This window comes from Thunnus maccoyii, chromosome 11 (assembly GCF_910596095.1).
Source record: "Thunnus maccoyii chromosome 11, fThuMac1.1, whole genome shotgun sequence".
Lineage (NCBI taxonomy): Eukaryota > Metazoa > Chordata > Actinopteri > Scombriformes > Scombridae > Thunnus > Thunnus maccoyii.
This window is the reverse complement of record NC_056543.1, coordinates 26,233,234-26,259,665: the sequence shown is the minus strand read 5'-3', so window position 1 is coordinate 26,259,665 and position 26,432 is coordinate 26,233,234. Positions and strand designations below refer to the sequence as shown.

The following is a 26,432-nucleotide window of genomic DNA, read 5'->3' as shown; positions in this document are numbered from 1 at the left end:
CCAGACCAAAAGCAAACACACAAAAGTATGTGGACTGCAGCTCTAAACATCCTCCACAAGAGGGTGCACACCGGCTCAATGTGATATGTAACTCCCTGTGAAACCATATTTGCTCGCTCTCTCCTATTACCCATTAAAAGCATCAGGGGTTGCAGTAAACAAAGAGGCTTTAGAGGTGAATAACCCCAGCTGGGAGAACATGCTGGTTGGACTCCCTTTGTGTTTTTGGGGTCACAGTGTTGTTCCAGTGAGCTGAGCGTCAGCACTAACAGCAGCTGGCATGCTCCAGGCTCTTACTGGCAAATCCCACTGAGTCATCAGCAAGCTGCACCTCTTTGTCCCCAGGTTTAGCTGAGCTCTGTGACCTCCTCCTGTACTCCTGTCATCTCTGTGTCATAGGATTGTGTGCATTGACGTTCAGGCATCACAGAGTGGGATACATACTGCAGCACAGAGACCAAGCAGTGACCTGCACACGCTCGAGTGCACACATATCAAGTTTGTCCATGCATCGTCCAAGATCAAATACATCTGTAATCAATATTCAGATGCAACTCATGCATTAGAACAACAAACAATTGTTTTTATTTTTTAAATGGTTGCTTAGATGTTTTTGCAGACATAAAAAGGACTTCTGCTATTTTTGAGCTTCAGTAATGAGGGTGAATAGAATAGATTGTGATCATGCAAGAATCCCAGAAGCCCACAACACAGGCTCCCTTTCACAGTCTATTTTTTGTAAGGGGTAGTTAGACAGAAATGATGAATGATGAAAAATGTAATACATTAAGTAGATTAAGAAATCTTTGTCAAAGTGTAAAAGTACATATTAGTTTTTGTAGTAGTTTTGGTATCTCATTGTGTGTCATGGAATTTTGCTACTCTTTGTTTATATACAGTATATCAAATAAATATTCCATAAATGTGTCACACATATCAAAAACCCTGGCCATTGTGTCATGATTTTTGTTCTTGAACAAAATGAATGACCAGTACCAATTAATAGTTATCTCAAATTGATTACTATGACTTCTTATTATTATGATCTTACAAAAAAATAAATCTTATTCTCATAAGCGATATTCTGTATCCATATCTGTATCAGTAACATCATTCAAATTTTTGTAGTTGTATCAGATTTCTAGCAGGTTAGAGAAAAAAGACGTCTCAACTTTGTCTCATGCATTCAAGACAAATATGGAATCAGTACATCAAACTAAACATAGCACAAAAAGTAAGGAAATTTTTGTTTGGTAGATTATTTCTTTGTTATAACAATGCTTCTTGGCAATAAATCTTATACCGTATATCTTATACCAGCATTTGTCGCAAGTCAGCCAACGTGGTTGTGTTGGCCACTCAGGCACGAACAGCATGCCCAAGCTGATCCCACAAGTGTTCAATGGGGTTGAGGTCAGGACTGCTGGCAGGCCATTCCATCCTCTCCACTCCCAAATTCTGGAGGTAATCTCTGATAAACCCCACAAACCGACAAATGCTGGTTGAAGAATGGGATGCCATCCCACAGCAGTGTGTGACCAGGCTGGTGACCAGCATGAGGAGGAGGTGCCAGGCTGTTGTGGCTGTGTATGGTTCTTCCACACGCTACTGAGGCTCCTGTTTGTTAAATGAATAAATTGTTAAATTGCCAATATGTCTTGTTTCTTCAAACTTCAATCATCCAATCCACCAAACACCAAACAAGAGTCAATGGCAGAATAAGCTGTTTGGCATTGGCAGAGAAGATTTGGCATATTTTTCATGGCCGCAACCCACATACTCAACTCTGCTGCTCATCCCACAAACACATGTTCTTTACAAATGTGGCACCATTTAAAAGGGAAATAAACAGGCTTTCCAACGGTATAAGATTTATTGCCAAGAAGCATTGTTACAACAAAGAAATAATCTACCAAACACAAATTTCCTTACTTTTTGTGCTATGTTTATAACTGAGGAAGATCTGCAGGCACTGAAATGTTAGTTTGACGAAATAATTCAATAAATGTCTTGAGTGCAAGAGAAATGTGTAGGAATCTCCCTTTTTTACAAGCTGTATCATATTGATAATTGTTACTAGCATCCATTCTTATGAACTCCAGAGGCCTGTACTACAAAGCAGGATTAGGAATTGGCAAGGTAACTTCAGGTTTAACTCTGGGTTTTCAGTCCTATGATGGTGGTTCACTTCTTACCAGGGTACATCACCATTGTAACTTATGCTGAATAGCTAAACTGCTCAGATCAGAACCTGTCAACACCCTGACCACTGGCCAATCAGATCACTGGAAAAAAAAGAGCCATCATTCCTACAAGATGCCGACATGGACAAAAGTCCTGAGTTTACAATAAAGTGACAAGTAAAAAAGAGCGATATATATTTTTCTAGGTCAGTGGAAACATTTTATTGTTCCAGGCTTTCTATTTCCACTCTGGTTTTAAAACAGACCTTCTAACAAACAGAGAGATCATTTACAAGACTAAACACATTATGATGATTTTAGCTGCATTTTAATTGTGCAAAGTTGATTTTATCCCCAGAGTGACAGCTGACAATGTGGATGATTTTACACTCTGATTCCATCACTGCAGCTCAGAATAACACAAGACAACTGTGTGATGATAACTGGAAATAAAAACCAAAGCTTGTCTTTTATTAGAAAAATAATCCACACACTGTTAATTGGCTCCCATGATTAAATGCAACATTTGGGTAAGACAGACCTCATCAGTCATTAACTACTTTCTCACTCTTTGCTTCAGCAGCAGAAACAGTATGGTGTTACTTTTAAGTTGTTTCATGTGGTATATTCAAAATGGTTTCTTCACCATCCAACTAAATAGCAAAAAATACTCACTCTATACCTAAGTCATATATAATAATTCTTACATGTATTTTAAGCCTTAGCCTACTTTTAATATGTGGAAATCATTTTTAGTGTTCCTACATCTTCTTATTCAGTTGTATGATTACAGGCTGTCATTTACATTTCACTTCTTGAATATGACATTTTTCTGTCCCTAAAACAGAAATTTAACACAGGTACTTGATACCACTGTTTAATCTCATATCATATTAAGTACTTCATTCATGGTTCTGATGATGTCACTTGTAATTAACAACCCTGCCTCTTTCACATGAACGCACTTGTATCTGGATAAGAAAACCCCAGGTTGACTGAGCTAGTTTTTAACCAGCTTCGTAGCACTGGTTATCTGGACAGCCAATGTTGGGCTCAGTGAAGCCAGATAACGAAAAAATATCTTGGATATGGCTTCGTAGTACAGACCCCAGATGTTATTGTCATGGACTCATGTTTTGGACGTTCTTGGTTAGCTTATGGTATTTTGTACTTGGTTTTGTGTTCATGTGTATTCTTGGACAGTTTAATGTATGCTGGGATGTATTTTGAGTATTGTGTTTTGGTTTTCTGTTTGCTCTGTTTCCCTCCTGTGTTCCTGCACTCCTCCCCAGACCGTTTTTCCCTCCACACCTGCCCTGCATCATGTTCGTTAGCCCTGCCCTGCTCTCAGTGTTCTTCCCCAGTCTGCTGTTACCTTCACACCTGCCCTGTATCAGTCTTGTCAGCCCAGCCCTGCTCCCAGTGTCTTCCCAGCCTATCAGCTCCCAGCCTGCCCTTGTGTCTTGCCACCTGTTCCTTGTTGTCTGATTAGTTTAGTTTGTATTTAAGTCCTGGTTTTCAGTTCAGTCTTTGCACAGTTTGCACAGTTTAGTTGCTGCCTGCATTTGTGTCCTGTTCCTGTGTTGGTTGATAAATATATTCAGTTCCTTGTGCCTGCTGAGTATCTGCATTTGGGTCCTCCTGCTTTGCATTTGACAGTTCTCATGTAAGGAAAGCCATAATGATTGTACCAAAGATCTGTGTCTATGCATGGACAAACAGTGCTTAGCTTTACATCTGTAGTTTATCAGTGAGGTAGCTGATTCTAGGAAACTCAAAGTACGACATGCTCAGAAACTTCCTTAAAGGAATTCTTTACTGCTTTTATTGTGGATGTTGGAGCACTAATGATTTTTGCATTATGTATAGACTCCTCAAACATTCAAATACACTAAATGCTGTCCAAGGAAAAGCCATTCTTCTCTCAGTAAAAGTCTCTGTAAACATCTTGTGAACACAGCATTCAAAGATGCCACTTGCTCCCACCCTGGCTAGGTCTGCTATACTCGTATTTTAGCATGCTAATGTTTCTTTCATGTCTATTGTGATGCTGAATATACAATTACAATGTACACATTATAAATTAGCTGTTGATAGCTATATTTTCCACGTTTACAAACAAAGCAAGCAAGTATACATTGACCAGATGTCTCAGATTGTGCTGGTTTCAAGCTGGGTGTCCCAACAAATGTGTTTTTAACATTCACTACCAAACTGTCCCAGTTTTCACCACAATTAAAATATACTTGTCTTTAGTACTTACATAGACATTTATCATGCTCTGTCCCATTCATTATTACCTAAGCCAATATAAAAACAATGCACCATGCGTCTGAATTCAACACTGATTTGTCTGTATGTGTGCAAATCAATGTGTCATTGTCAAGGCTTTTGCTAAACTATGGCACTTGAGGCTCTTACTGACAGAACCTCTGACAGTATGCTAATGCCTAGCTATCATGCTGAACAGAGTCAGCCTTTTCTAAAGAGCTCCAGGAGGCTTACTCCTTCCTTTGCAAAGTACCTAGCAATGAAAATGCTGTTTTCTGCTCATACTGCAAGAGTACATTTTTGGTCCTGCATGCTGGAAATGTTGATATAAAAGATCATATTAATACAGCCAAACATAAGCGGTGATTTCCCTGAGAGTTCCAGAAAAGAAACTCTGCAAAGCAAAAAGTACCCAGAAATCCTCTTTAAGGTAACTTTCTTTAAAGGCTCTTTTTCTTGGTTTTTGTTATTAATGAGATGCAATGGTGATTTAATTTTTTGATGTTTTAATCTTTGTAAACTCGTGACCAGCTCGTGGCGTAGCATTGTGAAGATGTAAATTAAAGTTATTTTTATGTTATAGTCTATAAAGTTATTTATTGGCCACAAAGAGATTTGTACTTTGTTCTGTTTTAAAAAAAAAAAAAAATAAAGCTGGCAGAGAATGTGTCACAGTCGGCCATTTAGCCGGCAGCCTGCACTTATGCACACTGACAAATACCGTGGTGGATTATGAGAGACCAAACATAGTTTTCGGTCTGCTGAGGCGCTGTCCATGGTATTGAAAGGCGCACTTGGTAGGTGTGCTAAGGGCTGATATAATTGTCCCCCATCCTGATGAAAACAGTTATGGTGTGTGCATAAGCGCATACATGTGCATGTGCATGAATGTGTGGTACATTTAAGGGTCCCAGTTTGGGGATTTGAAAATATGGTCACTTTAAGCAAGTAGCAATACACTATTGGTCTTATGTTACATGCATGTAATGTCATGCATGTAATAGTCAACTGCTCTCTTGATCTTGTTGACATTATTCATGTTTTACATTTTGCCTTTGAGGAATCATTCAAAATGTTGTGTCACACACCATGTTAATCAGAAACAGCCTAAGAGTTTATCTTTATGACTTTTAAATGTGTAGTTTGACAAATAATGAAAAAGGGCACTTTTAAGAAACATATGGTGCTGACCTCTCTCTTAAAAGTAGAAAGACTGTGATCATGAGAAGCCTAAACTTTTACAGCATTTTAAATCCTCAATTCCACTGTGGCTTTTAAAAGCAAAGAAAGGTCCAGTGTTGCATAAGTGGCTGTGCAGTGATTGAATTATGAATTATAGCATTGTACTAGGATACAATTAGATTTTGTTTACTGTTTATTCTCACTGAATGAAAGTTTTTCTCAATAATAATACAAATATATGTTCTCAGTGTAATTTATACTACCAACTGCTTGTAAATATGGGAAATAAGAAAATGGAGGACAGAGGGATAAATATACTCAGCACAATATATTTTTTATTAAATGTGCAAAGAACAGTAATGTGAAACACAAATCAAGAGAGAGACAGTCTAAAAGTCATGGACGCGGCGGATGGACCCCACGGTGGGGTTCATGGCTGCCCACTCAATAAAGCGGCGGTACTCTCCCTTCTCCAGCAGGTACTGGCGTCCACGGTAGTTGGGGAGCTCGTAGAAGACCCAGGCACCGTCCTGCACATGGGCAGAGTGGACCTCTTGGAATTGCCAGTGTTCGAGCAGGGTGCTTACATCTTCACTGAACTCCATCATCTTACCGGTGAAGTGAAGACACTCGTAGATACGAATCCTGAACAAACCAGAGGTCTGCAAAACAACCATAATTACAAACATTTTAGAAAATATACTGATGGTATATAGTTGGTTTGAGTATTTGTTGCACATTGCAACTGAAGACAAGCTTAAAAGACAAGGTTAAAATTTTCTCCTTTTTTCACATTTTCTAATATACAATATCAAATATCCAATCTTGTCTCCTATAAATTACATTTACTTATTTGTATTCCCAAGTACACTTTGAAAGGAAATGTAATTGCTTTCTGAAAATGTTTATTCAAATGTAGGAAGAGCTACATTTATGTACCATACACAGCTCTTAAGGAGGTGGTCAGGGTAGACGGTGAGTGCAGGACTAATGCAACAAGTACTTAATTTAAGGAGAGATTATGATCATGGTTAAATATTAAACTAAACATGTCATGTTTAATATAACCATGAAGTTTAATAATGTGATAGTTGATAAGACTGGATATTGTTTTGCAAGCGCTAATATTGTTCATCTGATACATTGGTACATATGATGCATTCAGCATCAACATATTGCAACTTTCTAAATACGTTCATTAACAACATTTCTTTGTTATACAGTATCGATAAACACTTAATCTGGGCACCATAACAGTTCCTACAAAATGCATTCTATGTTGCAAATTAGCTGTATATAAAGGTTGTGTGTGTAATGAATTTGTCAGGTGTATGTGAATAAATAGAATAATGTTCATCATATTATAATAATCAGTACATCATACTCACATTTCGTACAATCCGGCAAGACCTTATGCTGTCATTGTAGCCCATCCATTGCTGGTAATCAGGGTACTCTCCTCTGGTCAGGATGTACTGGTAGCCCAGGTAGTTGGGCCTCTCATACAGAACCCAGGCTCCACTCTCCACCCGAACTGAGTTGCAGCGGCTAAAATGGATGTTAAGCTCAGGACAGTCACTGTTGCACTCATAATATCGACCTTGGAAGTTCTTGTCTTCGTAAAAGATGATCTGTGAATAAAAATACAAAGTGATGGAGGACCTTGCATGTTCAGTAGGTTGTCTGAGCTAAACCTGTCAATGTAGTAACTCTAAAGACATTTCTCATTGTCCAACAGTACCAGTCAAAAGTTTGGACACACCTTCCCAATTACCTTGAATCAGAAAGTGTGTCCAAACTTTTGACTGGGACTGTATATCCAAAATGACGGTAAACAAGCAAACAGCGCAAACAAACAAACAGGATGACCGTTGATGATTGTATAATCTGTGTAATAAATCAAATAATACAGACAATGGCTCACAGGCATAATCTGCTTGCCTGTCTGCTTACCTTTCCTACACGGTCCATGTTTGGGCCTCACACCAACTATTGGTAACAGTTTGTTTATCCCACTTTTCACATACACAATATTGCCTACAGGACTGGTCCAGATTTATATATACAGTGTATGTGGGCACACTGAAATGCACTCCCAGGGGCAGCATTGTTTTTGTAATTGCCTCAGCATTTACTGTATATCTGCACAATGGCTGATGCTGCAATTGTTTTAAAAATGCTCGGCTTTATAGTGTTTACTCACTATTGCGATGGCTGACCTTTTGATCCGTCAATGCGTGATTCTAGAAACGATTTATTGATCAAATTAAATTGTCTTCTGCGGACTGGTACTGAGGCTGATACTGTGATCCTGGCTTGTGGCCACACAGCAGCGTGGTATGAGCTTAACGTCTGTTTTGGAGGGGACGGCTGATTACAGACTGTAATGCTCCATCCTCTTGTCTCCCTGCACATCCACACCTCAGTGCACAGTCAGCTGACCACTCTCAGACAAGCTCTGAAAGACATGGTGAATGGGAGGCTCATTATTCTTTGTTTATATCAGCAGCTGAATGTGTTTACAGCCAAAGAAGAGCGCGGCTCATTACTCAAAGTACATTATATGATTTGAGACTCAAAGCAGCATTTAGAGTTTTAGTGTTTTCCAAGTTGTCAACAATGTGTATAGACATTTTTCTCGTTTTTTAGAATAGGAGTCGGGGTCATTCGTAGCACTGTGACCAAACAATGGTATAAACAGCCTCTGGCTGTTACTGTATTCAAATCTGTGACCATACAAGAACCTCTAATGCCAATGCAACTGTGCTGCCCTATTAATATCTACAAAATTGACACAATACCATCCAACAGCATCAGAAACTACAGCCTCCAAAATAACCATTAAGTTCAATTAACACTTAACAGTGTCAACAAAAATTGATTATAACCTTCATGAAAGTGGCCTGTTGTATTTGACTGCATTAGTTTTAGCTAGGTGTACCTAATAAATAGTCAACTGAGTGTTTATTTTATGTGTTTTATGAGTGTTATGAACAGTTTTGAAATTTTGGTTGAGGTGATATGTTCAGGTAACTAATATGAGTATAATATTTATATAATATTAATAATATAATAAAGTTTATTGTACAGTAAGTATGACTGATATACTTTACAATACAGGTAAAATATGTTATTCGTTGTACTGTTTTATTATTATCATATTTATCTCTCTTTATATTATATTTCATGATACGTGGAAATTTGAATTCAACTTTACAGGGGCACAAACAAAGATTTGCATTAAAGCCATTTATTGGAATGCATTTCATTTCAGGAAACTGATTGAAGAACTACAACTCCATGATTCTTCTGATGGAGCCCACGGTTGCTTTCAGAGCTCCCCACACTGAGTGGTGTCGGTACTCCCCTTTCTCCAGCAGGTACTGGCGACCACAGAAGTTGGGATGTTCAAAGAACACCCAGGACCCCTCTAGGACCTTGCAGGACTGGACTTCACGTGTGGGCCACTTCTCCTGGAAAGACTTCATGTTTTCTGTCAACTCCAGAGATTGGCCGTCAAAGTTTGGCCGGTCGAACAGCTTCAGCTTGCATGGCCCTTTGGCCTGAAACCAAATCAATCGTTATAATGTGTGAAATTACATGTGTGACAAAGAAAATGTGCTCTTTTTTCATATTACTTTTTATTATGGCACCTGGTGACTTACGTTTTTGATGATCCTGCAGGATCTGACACAGTCATTGAAGCCCATCCAGTGGTGGTAGTCATTGTATTCCCCTGGACCGATAACGTACTGGTAGCCTGTGAAGTTGTTGCGCTCAAATAGCACCCACCAGCCTCCCTCTACCTTGACTGAGTTACATCGGCGGATGTAGCCATGCAGGTCAGCTGAGTCCCCTTTGCAGTCATAGGACTTTCCCTGGAAGTCCCTATCCTCGTAAAACACAATCTAGAAAGAAGAGAAACAGACCAGATGATTCACTTTTAAATAAATCATCTGTATTTGCACTTTTTTAAATTCCCACTTACAATACATCTGATTTCAGTGTTTAGTACAAAATTTGTCCCTGCAAGTAGATGTACATGTTACATGTGTTACATGTATACTGTAAATTTTCTAACCTTCTCCATCTGTGAAGCTTCAAATACTGGGCATAGTAACCAACGCAGTACTCTTTATACACAGCAGAGACAATACTACCAAATGCATGGTTAGCAGTGCATGTAGCAGTTATTACAATTCAAATATTCATCTAGATTCTGCCCTTTGTTCTTACTCACTGAATTGCCTCTCCACACACAATAGATGTTTAGCAGTGCCAAGTATCTAAACCTCAGTCACTGCTCAATCCAATCTGATCTGAACCAGTGCCATAAATGTTTCGTTTATGTTTTAACAGTGTAGTGTATGTGGCCCACAGATTACTTCTACATTAATTAACTATGCACTTACAAAATATGTAATTACTTACAAAGCATAAATTATGACAACAATCATGGCAAATATATGACACTGGTAACATAAATTTAGACGCAAATAGTGGTCCACTAATTATATTCAGTTTTGTCATTCAAAACTTGTGAAAAATATTTGTCATAACTTTGAAAACTCAACTGCTTTCTAGAACAAAAGTGAAGGACAAAAATAACACCAAAACAACTTTGTAGATGTCTTTTTAGCCACAGTAGCAGCATAGCTCTAGGGATGGCAATGTAGGTCTGTTGGTCTGTACACCACATTGGTCCAGACTGAAATAAAGACTGAAATCCAGTGGATGGATGGAAATTTTGTACAGAGATCTATGATTTCCAGATAATGAATCATAATGACCTTGGTGATCCCTGACCCTGACTTTCCCTCTAGTGCCACCATGAGGTTGATATTTGTGGTTTTGAAATATCTCGACAATGATTGGATGGATTGCAATGAAATCTGACAATCATGTTCAGGATGAATTATAATAACTTTGGTGACCCCCTTACTTTTCAGCCAGCACCATCATCAGGTCCAAATTAAAACGGTTTTAATACTTTCATTGATATAGTTTAGGAGTGGTATTGTTTGTTACTTCTCCACCTGGTAAGGTTGTCATTTTTTTTATTATTTTTGTGATATCTTTTGCATTACCATTAAATTTGGTAGCTTGCTTAGAATAAATTTGGGTTTAGGTGGGCTCTATAGACAGTTTAGGTTGTATATGATAGTTCTGTGTTGACAGGATGATTGCTTAGACCCTGTCTTACATATTTTAATTAAATTTTCAATTCAGTGAAGTTAGAAGAGTTATAGAGCTAGAGTGAGAAATCTGACCCTTAAAACTGACTACTGCTGCTATCCAAATTATCTACATTGCAGGATTAATATACAGTAGGTCCTCTTGTGGTTTAATTAAACTTCATTAAACTTACATCAGCACAATTGCGAAGGCAATTTTAGAAAGAGATTAACCACAAAAAATAATGTGTACTGAAATAAACAAATCTATAGTGTAAATTGTACAAATGTTGCTGATACTGTTGTGGTGTTGAACATTTACTTACTAAAGAACTCACAGTTTAAAAGACTTTCATTTTATAGTGATTGCATAGTGGTGCACCACACTGTGCACACCACTATTTATCACTATAAAATCAAGGGGCCCTCCACTAAAGGTTATTTTATTATTCATTTACAATTAAATTTAACAAATAAAGATAATGTTATCACAAACATATAGTATCAGCATCAAATATACTTAAAGGTTGTGATAATACCATATCAAATCAATAAGCAAATAAACAATATGTGTAAGTGGTGTATCTAACTTTACATATATCTGCTGAGCTACTATTTTCATATAAAGTTACAAAGAGTATATATCTTACCTCATTTTCATGTCCTTCTTTGTTTAATTTACAATAAGGTATTTTAACTGGTAGAAGACATACAGTACTCAGAGTTTCAACATAAAACATAAACATGTCTACAGTATTGGCCTGAAATTATGACACTGTGAAGTCCACATAAATGCTGAAAAAAGCATCTGTGCAGACAGATACAGTATGTTGGTGTTCAAATGTTTTTTACCAATAATGTCTAATGTTAACATTTTGTAAATGAGTGAATGAGTGATCTTACACTTGTCAACATTCTTTTTCTTATTATATAAAACCCATCCTTTTTTGTTTGTTTCATTTTGTTTTGTTTCTGTCCTGTGCTGAACACTTATTTGTGTACACTAGATGACAAGACTAGAAGATGTCAGATAACAAAAAATGAAAGAATATAGACAGCATTGTAATGGGTAGGTAATATATTTTTATTCATTTGAGTGCAATAATCTGGGGAGAAGGACAGGTGTCCTGATGGAAAAAGGAGTTTGGAAGCTGAAGGGTCTCAAATTCTGGAACTCTCAACCACCTGAAGGGTTCTAGAGCTCTGGAGGCCTCAAGGTTGTGAAATGATTCCAGAACTTTAGTGGCACCATTACTCTGGAACTCAAAACTTTTCAAATATTTTTTAACTTTGGTTGTATTGGGTCTTTTGAACCTCGTAGGGGTTCTAGAATTCTGGAGGCCTCAAGGTTATGAAACCATGAACTTGCTCAAGATTCCAGAACTTCAGTGGCATCAGAACTCTGGAACTCAGAATATTTCAAATAATTTGTAACTTTGGTTGTATTGGGGCTTTGGAACCTTTTAGGGGTTCTAGAAATCATGTGACCTCAAAGTTCTGGAGCTGGATCATCTTCAACTTTTGTGGCCTCTGGAACTCTACAAACCTGGTCGTTGCTGTTCTAAAAATCTGTGATCATGCGGAAGGAGCCCACAGCAGGGGAGGTGGCACCCCAATCTGTATAGTTGTGGTACTCGCCACGTTCCAGGAAGTACTGCTGTCCGTGATAGTCGGGCAGTTCGTAGAGGACCCAAGCACCATCCATCACCACACAGGAGTGGAACTCCCGAAACTTGAAGGCCTCGTAAACCGATGGGCAATCGTCAACACACTCTACCGCTTGACCTGCAAAGTCCTGCTTTTCGTAGAATCTGATCTTCCAGGACTTTCCATATACCTTGAAAGAGTCATACACATTAGAGCCAAATAATTAGAGAGTGATATAATATTATACTAGTATTTAAAATGTGAATCTGTTAACTTGTTGGTGTTTCCTCAGTTACTTTGAGGGCACATCTACAAATGGATTTCTTGGCTGTTTTCCTAGATTCCTTCAATAAATGATGGGCATGGGCATGGACATAAAGCACACTGCTGCCAAATCATGAGCCTTTTATCTCTCCGTTTTGTCTGTTGGCCTTTGACTGATTACTGCTTGGTTGGTGCACTCTGTGGTATTTCACTGGAGTTGGAAATACTCCTGCACCAAATTAACCCACAAATGTCAAAAAATAAATAAATTACTACCCAATTTGACTTTGTTATTATGTTTTATCAAATCTATAACGTGGTGTGGTAAGCCTACCCACATCTCAATGAAATTGATACATTAACAATATAATTTACAATTATACAAAGAAGACAATCAATACTAGATGATGAATTTGAAAGCTTTGTTACCTGATGATTATGTATTAAAAAGCATGTAGTGTTTAGTGAGCTTACATTCTTGACAGAGCGACATGACTTGATGCTGTCATTGAATCCCATCCACTGCTGGTAATCAGGGTATTCCCCGGGGCTCAGGATGTACTGGTAACCAGTGTAGTTAGGGCGCTCGTACAGCACCCAGCAGCCACTCTCCACTTTGATGGAGTTGCAGTGGCTGAAGTAAGAGCGCAGGTCTGGGCAGTCAATGCTGCACTCATGGCATCGGCCTTGGAAATTCTTATCCTCAAAGAACACAATCTGGATGGAAGAAAGCAGAGGCAAATCCTGGTAAACTAGCAGCCCAACATTGTAATAAATACAACAATAACACATTGTTGTGCCAGGCTACAATAAAAATGACAAAATGATTAGACAAAAGACAGTTTGAACACATTCTCATTTTGCCTGTAAGATCTTCGAAAGCTTTTTAAGATAGCATTTGCTCCTTACCTTCCCCATTTTTACTGATGTTGCTTGCCTCCCACCCAGCTGCAGCTGTGTTGTGGTTTATATCGAAATGCAGAATGTGCAGACGAGGGAAAGCTATTGTTATCTAAATTAGCTGATTTGCATATCAGCAAAATGGTCAAGTTTGATTTCCCTTTGTCCACATGTGATGGCCTCATATCAAAGAATTGCCAGAACTGAGATGGGAAACTTATTCTATTTAATAATAACTGTGTGGTTGTTGAGTTCTGTCCTATCAAAGGGTTATTACTTGTCTTTAATGCCCATATACTTAAGCATCTTGTTCCTGCTAGAAATGCACCCACATATTTTATCCAGTTTGTTGTTGGTTACAGATTACAGATACACACAAAATACAATGTAAAAAAAAACCTAAGAGATGACAGAACTCCAACAAGCAAATGTGTTGAATGTTACTGTACTTTGTTTTGGGCTCTTTCATTTCTGTTTGGAACTGTTCCAGCAGGTAGAACAGCTTGTCTGTCCACTAATCTAAAGGTTGGCAGTTCAATCCCCGGCTCCTCCGCTACATGTGTTGGAGTGTCCTTGAGCATTTGTTCCAGATGCATGACTCGCTAAGTGAATGTGTGTATGTGAGACGGGGAATGAGAAGCAAATTGTAAAGCACTTCAGATAAAAGCGCTGTATAAATGCATTCCATTGACCAATTTTAATACCATGACATATTGTGGCTGATTCTTCTTGAATTATGAAAACAAACTTTGCTAGTTTAAATTCACAAAACTTGGTTTCATTAAACTGAACATCCTTTTCAAAGCTAATAGTGCTTTTTCTCAGCCAAAAAACACAGCTTTCAATCCCAGGTGGAGCTGCAGTGCCACCTCCTCAAAGATTAGCTCCCAGCAGACATTCACAGGTGTCATAGGGAAAGCACAGGTGCAAATAATATTAATGATGGCCCCTGTTCCATAGGTAGAATACAGTCACAATGTTACTTAATGCATTGAGAAAGGTTTATTTGACATGAGAGTCACTAATGAAATGAATGTCAGTGAGTCAGTTGCTTTATGGTGATTACTAAAGTATATATATATATGTATATATATATATATATATATATATGTAATATAAACTGGATCTTGCATTATGACATAATCTTGTGGCCCTGTCCTGCATACTGTATTAAAATCATATTTTAACATCTTTATTGTTTTATTTTCTGTTCTGCTCACATGGTATCTTTTCTTAAATAAAGTTGTGTTTTATCAAATTATCACAAACTAACTGACCCACAGAAAGCTATGTGGTATTCCAGTTTAGGAGTGCTTATTGCAAATAAATAAAAGTACAATAAAAGAGTCATCATAGTGTGTTGTGTGCACTGCACTTGATGGGAACTTGGAGGCAACAGGGGCCTAATAGCAAATGTTTGCCCCTTGGCCCCTAAACAGGTTAATCCAGCCGTGCCATCAGTAATTCATTTCCACACACATCATCACTGAGACTGACACCAACCCTACCTCGATTTCCTTCAGGTTGGGCTTTTAAATTTATTTTATTGGTAAAGCCGATTCACCCCGAATATACCCTAATGTCATGAAATTGTGGAGTAAATCTTATTAAATACACCTGTAGATATTTGAAATGCGTTGTCCCAATTCTTAAGGCATCACACACACTCACCAAATGTGATTTAACTCAGATTTTCCTTGTCACTCTACTCCAGTCTGAGAAATATGAAAACTGTAGCTCAGTTTTTCTCCCTCCTCTCCTGCCTTGTGTCTTCCATCCATTTCCCCTCCCTTTGTTCTGGATCATGATGGCACAAATGAAATTAACAGCGATCGCAGAGCTGCTTATTCATCAGCTTCCAGATAATTTGAATAACAAAACCCTGTTACAGCGTGTATAAAGTATAAAAGCCGCCTGGCAGCCACAGGTTGTTGGACAGATTCCCACAAACACAGATCATCAAACATGGGCAAGGTATGTAGAGACCAGAAAACACTTTTCAGTTTAGGAATGAACCCAACTGACACACAATGTAAACAAACGACTGGTGAAAAGTAAAAGAGAGGGACATGAAACAATCTGAGTTCACAAAAATTAATTTTATAAAAGGACAACTTAAAGCCATTTCCAAATCAGTTCATACAGTTTTTTGTTTTTTTCTTCTACAGATCATCTTCTACGAGGACAGGAACTTCCAGGGTCGCTCCTATGAGTGCATGAGCGACTGCTCTGATATGTCCACCTACCTGAGCAGGTGTACTTCCTGCAGGGTGGAGAGTGGCTGCTTCATGGTATACGACCGCCCCAACTACATGGGAAACCAGTATTTCCTAAGGAGGGGAGAGTACTCTGACTACAATTCTTTTGGCATGAGTGACTCTATCCGATCCTGCCGTTTAATTCCTCAGGTATGAGGGTTATAAAAAGATGCACAATATTATAATTGAGAACCCTAGTTGAGAATATGTGTAATCTTTAAGTAGTTGAATCAATTACTAATTCTGGTTTGAAAGTAAATTTCTGCAACTGATGTTGGGTTTTTTGCTCTTTGGAGGATAAACCCATTTTACAAAGTTAACAGCAGCACAATTGTAATTTAAAAACTGCAGTCCATGCTAAGCTGTCTTCTTCTGCGTATTCATCAACAGCACAGAGGAACCTACAGGATGAGGATCTATGAGAGGGAGAACTTCCAAGGCCAGAGTCACGAGCTGATGGAGGACTGTGACAACATCCAGGACCGCTACCGCATGTCTGACTGCCAGTCCTGCAACGTGATGGATGGCCACTGGCTGATGTACGAGCAGCCCCACTACAGAGGCAGGATGATGTACATGAGGCCTGGAGAGTACAGGAGCATGAGAGATATGGGATACAGCGGCATGAGGCTCTGCTCCGCCAGGCGTATTATGGATTCCTGCTGAAGCAGAGTGAAATAATTTGTCATCAAATAAAATGAAAGAGAAATCAAATGCCACCCCTGTCATCTTGTCATTTTATCAAATAGAGGAAGTGCTTTTCTCAGGGCTAAATCTACATTACAAGTCCTGTGCAAACACAACAGTGCATCACTTTCTTCCATCTTCGTCACACATTGTATGACAGTATTTTTTTTTTTTTGAACAAAGAGTTTATTTGTAATTCTGCACATTTGCATAGCTCACAGCTGCCTTATCAGAAAATTAAAACCAAAACCAACAAGAAATACACAAAACAATTTTTTTTAAAAGGGAACTATTCACAGTTCAGCAAACATACATAAAAATTATAAATCATGGTATCCTGTACATCCACATAGAGGAGTCACCCAATAAAGATAAAATAAATAAATGAAAGAAAAGTACTCTACAAGAAACAAATGTTAATCTTAGCCAATTTCATATTTACGTCAGTAAAGCTTCTTATCACATTGATAATCTATAATAAGCAATTACTGGAGCCCATCGGTTTAAAAACATGTCAGTCTTTACTAGGAGTTTTCCTGTTATTTTGTCCATTGAGTAAACGATCATTAACCTGTCTTTCCATTGATGTAAGGTTGGTGGCAGTGTTTTGAGCCAAGATAACGTAATCATTTTTTTTTGCCACCAATAGAGGGATATTCAACAAGTATGTGTATGACAGTATAAAATTTAAATGCATCAAGTCCAAATTACACTTTATCTTCAGCAAGCCAGTGAGGTATAGATATAAATACCGAAATAAATACTGTAGTATGATGTATACAAAATTTTAATGCACACTATAAAGGTAACAGATGCCCTTTGACTTCACAGTAGCAGGTGTTAGCCACAATAAATCACATCCTGCAGTAATGCTATTATATCCTCTTTAAAACATCACATTGTAATCAGTTTTGTGCCATGCAGTTAGGTGGACCTGTAGTTATTAGTACACATGTATGAAACTTTGAGAGATGATTTTTTAATTTTTTAAGATCATCTGATTACATTCTCTACTGTACCAAACTGTTCAGTCTGATGCAAAGATGCTTCTAGATGAGAAAAAAACTGTGTAACTCTTAAAGGGAACTCCACTGCTTTAACGGCATAAAGGTCAGTTTACTTGCTATGGGGAGGTATGACTCGGCCTGTGAAAACAATCATATAATGTCTTCTGTAGCTCTGGAGAAGGAAGGCTGGGGGTCAGGAAATGCCAGAAAATTATTGTGTGTTTTTTGAGCTTGTCCTACAGTACTGTGCAAAAGTTTTAGGCACTAAAAGTAAAGTGAGGATGCTTTCAAAAATAATGCCATGAATAGTTGTTATTTATCAATTAATGTCTTACAAAGCTCAATAAACAGAGGACACCCAAAATCAAATCAATATTTGCTGTGAGCAGCTTTGCTTTTAAAACAGCAGCAGTTCTCCTCGGTACACCTGCACACAGTTTTTCAAGGTACTTGACAAGTAGGTTGTTTCAAGTATCTTGGAGAAGTTGCCACAGGTCTTCTGTGGATTTCAGCATCTCAGTTGTTTCTGTCTCTTCATGTAATCCCAGACAGACTGTTGCAGGACTCCTTGTTCTTCTTGTTGGTGTAGATAGTTCTCTGTGACTCTGGCTGTATGTTTGGGGTCGTAAACATGCTACAGAAGACATTTTGGGACCAATCAGACGCCTCCCTGATAGCATAATGGATAAGTATCTAGACATTTAAAGTGCCTAAAACTTTTGCACAGTACTGTACATAAGAGACTAAAATTTCCCATTTTAAGAGGGGGTGCAACAATTTCATTATCTGTGAAAGTACACTTTGTAGTTACTATTCGTGTTTGGTGTATGTAGCATTTAGTACAATTTATTTGTGTTTTTGCATGCTTCATTTTATGTGTAGTAGATGTTCATAATGTATACAGTATTCTGACTTTTAGTTACTTGAGTTTAGTTACTTATCTGTTCTTGTGCCTATTCTGAGGTCAATAAAGTGTTTCTTTTCATTTCTTTTTGCCTTTCTGGTGATTTTCATAATTTTTCAGAGAAGGATTCTCAAGACAAACTGGCTCAGTGTCAATCAGTGTCTGGACTATAAATTACCACCACACCATTCAGACTGCATCACATTTATGTCCACTACTTACAAGAAAGATCTCACAAATGTAATAGGAATATACAGTATATAATACATGCTAATCCCTTCATAATAATAATAATCATCATCATCATCACCACCATCATCATCATCATCATAATCATAATGATAACAATAATAACAACAACAACAATAATAATAATAATATCATAACATGTTAATGTCATCAGGTAAAATATATTCTGTACTTTCAAATATTTAAGAAAAATGGGAAATAGATTTTGGCAGGGTTTTTGCATTATCCAAAAGTTTTAAAGGCAGTTTTATGATCCTAGGAAGATGTCTCATGGAGTATGTAGTCCTTATACTCTTTTACAAACACAAAAATGAAAATTACATTGTTTTCATCTGACAGAGACTACATGTAGTAAAGCGTATAAGGCCTGATTTTATATGTGTATTATTTGACATTAAAGTCACAATAGACACCAACAATAGATTAATTGTTAAACCTGAGTTTCTCACCCAGCCATTTATTTTATATTAAATAGTATCATAGAGTTAAAGGTTAGCCTTTCATCATTGCTGTCAGGGAAGTGTTACAATCTCTTCTGTGACATGAAGTTGGTCACAAGACAAAGATATAACTTTATGTATCAAGGTGATGGACTGATGAGTAATATGTGAGTACAACAAAGTGCTTGTCACCATAGACCAAACACTAACAGTACAAAGAGTTCCAGCTGATACATTTGTTACTGTGACCCACCTGTACCCCATAGGAGAGCCGCTGGAGTTGGCACTGCACCAGATGCATACAGTCTGGAATAATAACCATTTACAGACCGATTTAACAAACATTATAGCCCTGTATGCTATGCTGCTGAGTAAGATATTCAAAACAATGACACCATAGGTCATTTAGCTATCATGATGAGTATAAAAGTGACACACAGTTCGTCTGGGCAAAGTACCAGCACAATCAGAGATAGAATTGAACACCAAAATGGGCAGAGTAAGAGACCGTTTTAATGTTTTACTATAATTCAGGTTGACAAATATAACATTTCATCATGTGCTATTTGTTAACATAAAGAAATGCTTTAAAAAATGTACTGTTTCATTTTCAGATCATCTTCTACGAGGACAGGAACTTCCAGGGTCGTTCCTATGAGACCAGCAATGACTGTGCTGAGCTGACCTCCTACCTGAGCCGCTGCAACTCCTGCAGGGTGGAGAGCGGCTGCTTCATGGTCTATGAACGTCCAAACTACATGGGCCACCAGATGCTGGTGAGGAGGGGAGAGTACCCCGACAACCAGCGTCTGATGGGAATGAGCATGAGCGACTGCATCCGTTCCTGCCGTATGATCCCCATGGTATGAAGATTTGCTAGGATTCATTAGCTCCTAAGTGTGAACATACTAACTGAAACCTCAATCAAATCTCTCCAACACACCATAGAGACAGTTTTTGATAACAAAAGTAATCTTCTGTCTCTTCACGTGTCATTTTACAGCACAGAGGTCCATTCAGGATGAGGATCTACGAGAGGGAGAACTTCGGAGGTCAGATGAATGAGCTGATGGAAGACTGCGACTCCATCCAGGATCGTTACCGCATGCCCGACTGCCAGTCTGTTCACGTGATGGACGGCCACTGGCTGATCTACGAGCAGCCCCACTACAGAGGCAGGATGCTCTACCTGAGGCCCGGAGAGTACAGGAGCATGAGAGACATGGGAACAGGCCCCATGGATATGAGGATCGGATCCATCAAACGCATCATGGAATCCTGTTAGATAGAAAAGACTTGTAATGATGTAATCAATAAATATGAATAAATGGTTAATATCTACAGAGAATTTTTCAATGCATAATTCACATTGAGTTTCTAAACTTAAAGCTATTACAAAATGAAAGGAGAAAATTGCATGAATTATCAGCATCTAACTGCTCCCATATGTTTAAGGACCGTTTGGTCCATGGTGAATGCTGCCATTTTAATAACCATATCCCATAGCAAGGTCAAAAATTTTGTTCTGCCTATGAAATGTGTTATGTCAGAGGATGCACGTGACATTAAAAAATGAATCTGAAAGGATGGAAATGGTAGCTGTGAGAATATGCGTGATTCTCCAGAAGTTAATTACTCTGATATAATAAAACATAGCTTATTTGAGTGTTGAAATATGGCTTGAGGAAGACATGCCAGTGAACTACTACTTACAAGATGCAAAAGGGTCAATGCTCCAGCAACACTTGTATAAAGAACAACTTTATAGACCTTTTTCATAGCAAACATTTTGTTGTTTTAGCTGGAAAACTGCAGGTGGAACCCCTAACATTAATAACGCAACCTAACAGAACAGAGTGACCATTACTAATTAATTAGTTTTTCCTGTTATGACCAGTCAGCACTTTGGAAAAGGCCTGTTGTCAGACGATTTCTGCTCATTTGGGTCATCATATCAAACAAAGAAAACATCTTCAGCCAAAAATACTGGCTTTTCTCATTAAATTCAACTAAGAGGGAGGCATAGTTTGTTTCCTGTTTCTTGTCCCATATGATCTGCTCCTCTGCCCTCCTGCTAGAATTTGTGTCTTTCCATCACCCCTCAGTACAATTTAGAGAGCTTTCATATGTCTACATTCAAAACGATTTTTATAAAAATTAAAATAAATTGTAATTTCAATCTAAAATGTTTATTTACAGTCAATAAATAGTGCATTCAAAGAATTTTTATAATAAAGATTGATCATATTTTTTTCTCAGTCCATTAAGGCTCCACTGAAAGATTAAAAAGATAAAGACTTTCATAATGAGAATGCCAATAACGGGTCACTTTTACACATTTTCTGAATGAACAAAACCTTGATAAGACTGCTAAAACAGCACTGAGTGTTTGTAATTAAAGTCAATTTCAGACAAAAAAAAAACAAAAATTAACCTTTCAGGCACAGCAATGAATTGTTGTTTTTGTTTGTAGTTATTTATGTGGATCCAATTAAAGGAGAAAATATAACAATGATGTTGTTGAAGTTTCCATAAAGGCAAATTACCTCTATTAATACTCCACTGCAAGTGATAGCTGCTTGTAAGATATGTGGTTAAGAAACAGTAACAATAACTACTCATTTTACTTTTATTGGTGGCATGGATGGGCATTGCCTTTAAAAAAAGACATCCAAAAAAAGGGCAAAGGTCCAATCAGGTGACATGTTAATTTGTTTCAATACCACTGTACACATATAGACTTATGGAATTTATCTAAACATACACTGTAAATATTTTATTTCCATCACTGTTCCACAATAAATCAAAGCCTGCTGCATGAGTGACCTACATCTCTCAATAAGCCTCACCTCACCAGCATTTGTGATCACAGCTACTGTACTATACCATGAAGGACACAGACACCAAACATATTACATACTAAAAGTGTATTTGAACTCTGCAACATTTAAATCTTTAGTTCGGTACATTTGGGCTGGTGAGAGAATTGCCAGGAGTAACAATGCCATCATGGTGCGCAATAAATGACCACAATAATATTGGCTGATAATGTAGGCTTAGCAGCTGGATATTTTTATGCAATCAAAAACTCAGAAACACAAAGTTCTACAGATGAAAGCAAATGGATGTTATGTTACATCTGATAGCTAACAGCTCTTCATGTTTAGAAAGCTAAAGAGAACAAAATAAATAAAGTTTGATTCAGTTCGAACCAGCGTGAACCCTTCAGAACAAATAAACAAAAATAATAATAATACAGTATAATTACTTACATATAATTACATGAGCTACATGTTTTAAGTTTATAAAATATGTGGCTGTTTGGACTTATAACCAAAGAGCAACTAGCTCATGATCATACTGTAATAAGTCCTATAAGTCTCTATAAATTACAACCTTAGTGGTTTGTTTATTATACATGAAGCATGGATGTGGAGATGGGAAGTGCTTATTACTGTTAACATTTTACAACAAATAAGGTTCAACAGTAAAATATATTAGACTTCATAAAAATCCATTTTCATTCAAGCCTTCTTGGATTCTATCCATCTGTACAGTATGTACATGTATCAACAGAGATATTTTAATCCCTATCAGCCAGGTAATTATGCAATTGTGCTTTTCTTATATATCTATATCGATATCAATACCTATATATTTCTTATCTGATATGTTTATATAAATTGGTATTGAATCATATTTCTAAGAAAATATGTTTCATCATTTACAGTAGTGAGTGAATCATCCCATACACTGTGGAAGATAGAGACGGCTGTTTATCCATTACAGTTAGAAGCTTCTCTTTATTTTCTTTATGTCAGACAACAATACTGCATGTATACAGTACATGCATTTCAACCAGAGTGTATAGCGCTAAATAATAACCCTTTAATGCCCTGACTGCTCAGTAGGCTTCTATGGCATGTTGTTGCTGGGTCAGGGTTTTGCACAATAGAAGCCCTACATACTTTTTTCACATTGAGCAAGTATAAAAACGGTTACCACCATCAGGAGTACACAGCAGTCACAACTCAGTCCTGAGAAGCAATCAAAAGATCATGACCATGGGCAGGGTGGGTAATAAATATAACAAAACATTTATTTAATATCAATGTCCCAATTATAGACATTAATAAACTCTGAAAATTGTCCTGATGAAGCATCTTTGTCCTTTCAGATCATCTTCTACGAGGACAGGAACTTCCAGGGTCGCCACTATGAGACCAGCAGTGACTGCCCTGAGCTGACCTCCTACCTGAGCAGGTGCCACTCTTGCAGGGTGGAGAGCGGCTGCTTCATGGTCTACGACCGCCCCAACTACATGGGAAACCAGTATTTCATGAGGAGGGGCGAGTATGCTGACTACATGAGCATGATGGGAATGAGAGACTGCATCAGGTCTTGCCGTATGATCCCTATGGTAGGACGTTCATTCTTTAGAAATCATTTTGTCATCTTTGAATGGTTGTCTGGACTTCTGCCAATTGATTTTTCTGATGTTTCAATTTACAGCACAGAGGAACCTACAGGATGAGGATCTATGAGAGAGAGAACTTCGGTGGTCAGATGCATGAGCTGATGGAGGACTGCGACAACATCCAGGACCGCTACCGCATGACTGACTGCCTGTCCTGCCATGTGATGGACGGCCACTGGCTGATGTACGAGCAGCCCCACTACAGAGGCAAGATGATGTACATGAGGCCTGGAGAGTACAGGAGCTTCAGGGAGCTGGGCATGAGTGGCATGAGGTTCATGAGCATGAGGCGCATCATGGACTCTTGCAACTGAATGTTCACTAAATACCACTACTGAATAAAGTACCCCACACTCTTATACTGACTTTTTGCTTAATTGGTTGTTTTTGAGGCCTTAACAGTACAAGAAGAGCTGGGGATTAGAATGGCATCAGTGGGTGTAAATGAGCATGAGGCATATCCCTATATGTGGTAGTTAGAGAACTGCAGAATATTCAATAAAAATTATAACTTCTCAGACATACAAGAGTGTTGTTTTTGATAACACACCCTTGCCTTTGTAATGTGATGGTATATCATTCACATGTATTTCTTCTTGGTTTTACAACAGAATTCAAAAATCCCCAACATATAAATTGTTTATGCTGCTCACAATTTACCTTCTTGTGCTCACACAGTATATGTGGACAAGTGCTTAGTGACTCCTTCAAATTATTGAATTAAACTATAAAATATCTCTGTTAAAGAAAGTTTTGCTACTGTTGCAAGTGGTTTGAATTCATTAAGTGCATTGATCAAGTTATTAGGATCACATCAGTGTATGATTTTGTAGAAATCACGTAAAGTACGTACTAAGGGTGTGCCGAAAAACAAATACGTTATTCGGCAAAGCACAAATAGTGGGTTTTTTCTTAATATTTGTTTCATACAAATATTTTAAAGATGATTTGTTTTCAGGAAGAAAAAAAAACATGTCAAATACCAGCACGTAGGTTGGTTACATCGCACACATATCTCTCTCTCCTCTGCTCTGCTATTACATCTATCAGCAGGTCTCAACGAGGGGAGTCACATTCACCTGCTACATGACACACATTTCCTAATTTGGACATCATTTCCTTATTTGGGGGTGTTCCCCAGAGATAAAGCTGAGCTACTGACAGGCATGAAGTGCTCTCATGGGACTCTCCATAACCTGTTGTTCCCCTTCTCCTTTCCACAAAGTTAGGTTGTAAAAAAAGAGAATACATGAAAAGTGCAAAGCAATAATCACCTTTGAAGTTCTTCCCTACACGTTACACGGTGTGCTGTCTCTGTGTTATGGGTGTACAAATAGGCAGAGGTCTGTCTGCAATGAGGTGATGAGTAAAATTTTAGCTCAGTAGTTGAATTAGTTTTATCAAGTCTGATAAAAAAAAAAGAGTATCCAGGGTGATGTCATCGGAGGTTATCTCATTTTGGGCTTGGAGACAACATATTAAGGGAAAGCCTGTGTTGAGGGCACAGAGTTTGAAAGATGCAGACATTAACAAGACAAGAAGCGTCTCATGAAAAAGATGCTAAAAGAAAAAATGTCTTTCTCTCCAGCTACAAGCAGCAATGCAAGTGAAAGTGGTTGAGTTTTGCAACACAAAGCTGTCACCTAAGTGTGTATTCTGTCTTGTAAGAGTCAGTGACAGTGCTTTGTGGGGCATTTCAGCTGCAAATGTGAATGTGTGCATAGAGAAAGACTGAGTGACAATAAATTTCGAATCCTTGAGGGGAAACAAATGAAAGTCAACAGGTGAATGCTGGAGTGGAGGTACGGCAATCAAATTCCTTTTTTGTTCTTTTAAAAAAAAATAGTTTAAGGCTTTTTACATCTTCACTAGATTAGACAGCCGATAGCAGAGAGACGACAAGAAAAAAGGGGAGATGGAGAATGACATGCAACACAGTCCTCTAACGGACACAAAGCAGGAGTGTTGCGACTCATTGTCTGCACCCTAACCCTGACCTCCAGGGTGCCAGGGGTCAATAAACAGGATACTGTGTGTACTCTTTTGTGGCATGTGATTGTTGTCATCTGTTCATATTGTTTGTTGTTATTGTATTTATTGTTGTAACAATGTTTTTATGTTGTCCTCTTTGATAGGTCTCCCTTGAAAAACAGATTTTAATCACAACTAAATTTTTACCTGTTTAAAGGAAAATGAAAAACAACTGATTAAATTCTGTATGACAGCAGCAGCAGTGATGATGAAGGAATACTGAGTAGAGTAGCAGTAACCACTAAGATAGAGCAAGAGTGTTCAGAATATTGACAACTCTGCACTGACTGTCAAAAAACATGTACACGTCAAATAAATTTTTCCCAAAGATGGCTTCTGTCATTTTAGGTAGTTCTTATCACACTGTATGTCCAAGTGCTCATTTTTCTGATGTTTGTTTTTAAGTAGTTATTTGACAATATAAAAAAACAGTGTGATCTCATGATTGACAGCTGTGACAGCCACTCTAAAACCTCTGTAAGGCAGTCAGACTCTACCGCGCAGACTCTGGCTCCAAATGACGTCACACAAGCAAGATGGCATCTCCCAGAAAGGAGATATTTTGGCTTCACTTTTACATAGCGGTAGGAAGTGGAGATGCATCAGTAATGGGAGTTTGCTCAACTGTACATTGTAGAAGTCATTTTAAGTGTTACTCTGAATTTTTGTTGAAGTTCAAAAATCATCACTGACCTGTCACCTTGACCTGATCACATTCTTCATATGTATGTATGTATATATATGTATATATATGTGTG

At 38.0% G+C, this 26,432-nt stretch overlaps 5 protein-coding genes, 1 long non-coding RNA gene and 1 pseudogene across 8 annotated transcripts; 4 read left to right on the top strand and 3 right to left on the bottom strand.

Moving 5' to 3' along the window:
- Window positions 1–3,735: 3,735 nt before the first annotated feature.
- On the top strand, window positions 3,736–6,186 carry LOC121907168. Its single transcript, XR_006098805.1, has 3 exons — window positions 3,736–3,849; window positions 4,804–4,884; window positions 6,113–6,186. It is a non-coding gene; the product is annotated as an uncharacterized LOC121907168 (long non-coding RNA).
- Window positions 6,026–7,642, bottom strand: LOC121907167 (gamma-crystallin M2-like). Its single transcript, XM_042426579.1, has 3 exons — window positions 7,590–7,642; window positions 7,025–7,267; window positions 6,026–6,298 (listed from the first exon to the last, which is right to left on the bottom strand). The coding sequence occupies exons 1-3, from the start codon at window positions 7,605–7,607 to the stop codon at window positions 6,026–6,028; spliced, it is 534 nt and encodes a 177-aa protein (XP_042282513.1). The 5' UTR covers window positions 7,608–7,642.
- Window positions 7,643–8,914: 1,272 nt separating this feature from the next.
- Window positions 8,915–9,726, bottom strand: crygs4 (crystallin, gamma S4). Its single transcript, XM_042425456.1, has 3 exons — window positions 9,718–9,726; window positions 9,302–9,544; window positions 8,915–9,199 (listed from the first exon to the last, which is right to left on the bottom strand). The coding sequence occupies exons 1-3, from the start codon at window positions 9,724–9,726 to the stop codon at window positions 8,927–8,929; spliced, it is 525 nt and encodes a 174-aa protein (XP_042281390.1). The 3' UTR covers window positions 8,915–8,926.
- A 2,320-nt stretch (window positions 9,727–12,046) lies between these two features.
- Window positions 12,047–13,668, bottom strand: LOC121906931 (gamma-crystallin M2-like). Of its 2 annotated transcripts, none has more exons than XM_042426176.1 (3): window positions 13,631–13,668; window positions 13,196–13,438; window positions 12,047–12,647 (listed from the first exon to the last, which is right to left on the bottom strand). In XM_042426176.1, the coding sequence occupies exons 1-3, from the start codon at window positions 13,637–13,639 to the stop codon at window positions 12,372–12,374; spliced, it is 528 nt and encodes a 175-aa protein (XP_042282110.1). In that variant the 5' UTR covers window positions 13,640–13,668; the 3' UTR covers window positions 12,047–12,371. The 2 variants fall into 2 exon arrangements, with proteins under 2 accessions (XP_042282110.1, XP_042282111.1); XM_042426177.1 differs by having other exon boundaries at window positions 13,205–13,438.
- A 1,918-nt stretch (window positions 13,669–15,586) lies between these two features.
- On the top strand, window positions 15,587–23,957 carry LOC121906932 (gamma-crystallin M3-like). Of its 2 annotated transcripts, none has more exons than XM_042426179.1 (3): window positions 15,587–15,595; window positions 23,344–23,586; window positions 23,679–23,957. In XM_042426179.1, exons 1-3 carry the CDS (start codon window positions 15,587–15,589, stop codon window positions 23,955–23,957), a joined length of 531 nt encoding a protein of 176 aa, XP_042282113.1. The 2 variants fall into 2 exon arrangements, with proteins under 2 accessions (XP_042282113.1, XP_042282112.1); XM_042426178.1 differs by lacking the exon at window positions 15,587–15,595 and adding an exon at window positions 23,203–23,239.
- LOC121906899 (gamma-crystallin M3-like) lies at window positions 15,691–16,545 on the top strand. The gene is made up of 2 exons (XM_042426099.1): window positions 15,691–16,029; window positions 16,270–16,545. Exons 1-2 carry the CDS (start codon window positions 15,691–15,693, stop codon window positions 16,543–16,545), a joined length of 615 nt encoding a protein of 204 aa, XP_042282033.1.
- Window positions 19,584–20,451, top strand: LOC121906929 (annotated as a pseudogene).
- Window positions 23,958–26,432: the final 2,475 nt, after the last annotated feature.

What these genes read in the sequence shown, in the direction of transcription:
- LOC121906932 (XM_042426178.1), top strand. An exon ending in CTTGCCGTATGATCCCTATG is followed by an intron (nt 23,587 to 23,678) that starts GTAGGACGTTCA and finishes TTCAATTTACAG; the next exon opens with CACAGAGGAACCTACAGGAT.
- LOC121906931 (XM_042426176.1), bottom strand. An exon ending in CATGTCGCTCTGTCAAGAAT is followed by an intron (nt 12,648 to 13,195) that starts GTAAGCTCACTA and finishes GACTCTTTCAAG; the next exon opens with GTATATGGAAAGTCCTGGAA.
- LOC121906899 (XM_042426099.1), top strand. Translation starts at nt 15,691, where the DNA reads ATGAAACAATCTGAGTTCACAAAAATTAATTTTATAAAAGGACAACTT. An exon ending in CCTGCCGTTTAATTCCTCAG is followed by an intron (nt 16,030 to 16,269) that starts GTATGAGGGTTA and finishes ATTCATCAACAG; the next exon opens with CACAGAGGAACCTACAGGAT.
- crygs4 (XM_042425456.1), bottom strand. An exon ending in CCTGCAGGATCATCAAAAAC is followed by an intron (nt 9,200 to 9,301) that starts GTAAGTCACCAG and finishes ATTTGGTTTCAG; the next exon opens with GCCAAAGGGCCATGCAAGCT.
- LOC121907167 (XM_042426579.1), bottom strand. An exon ending in CTTGCCGGATTGTACGAAAT is followed by an intron (nt 6,299 to 7,024) that starts GTGAGTATGATG and finishes GTTGTTTTGCAG; the next exon opens with ACCTCTGGTTTGTTCAGGAT.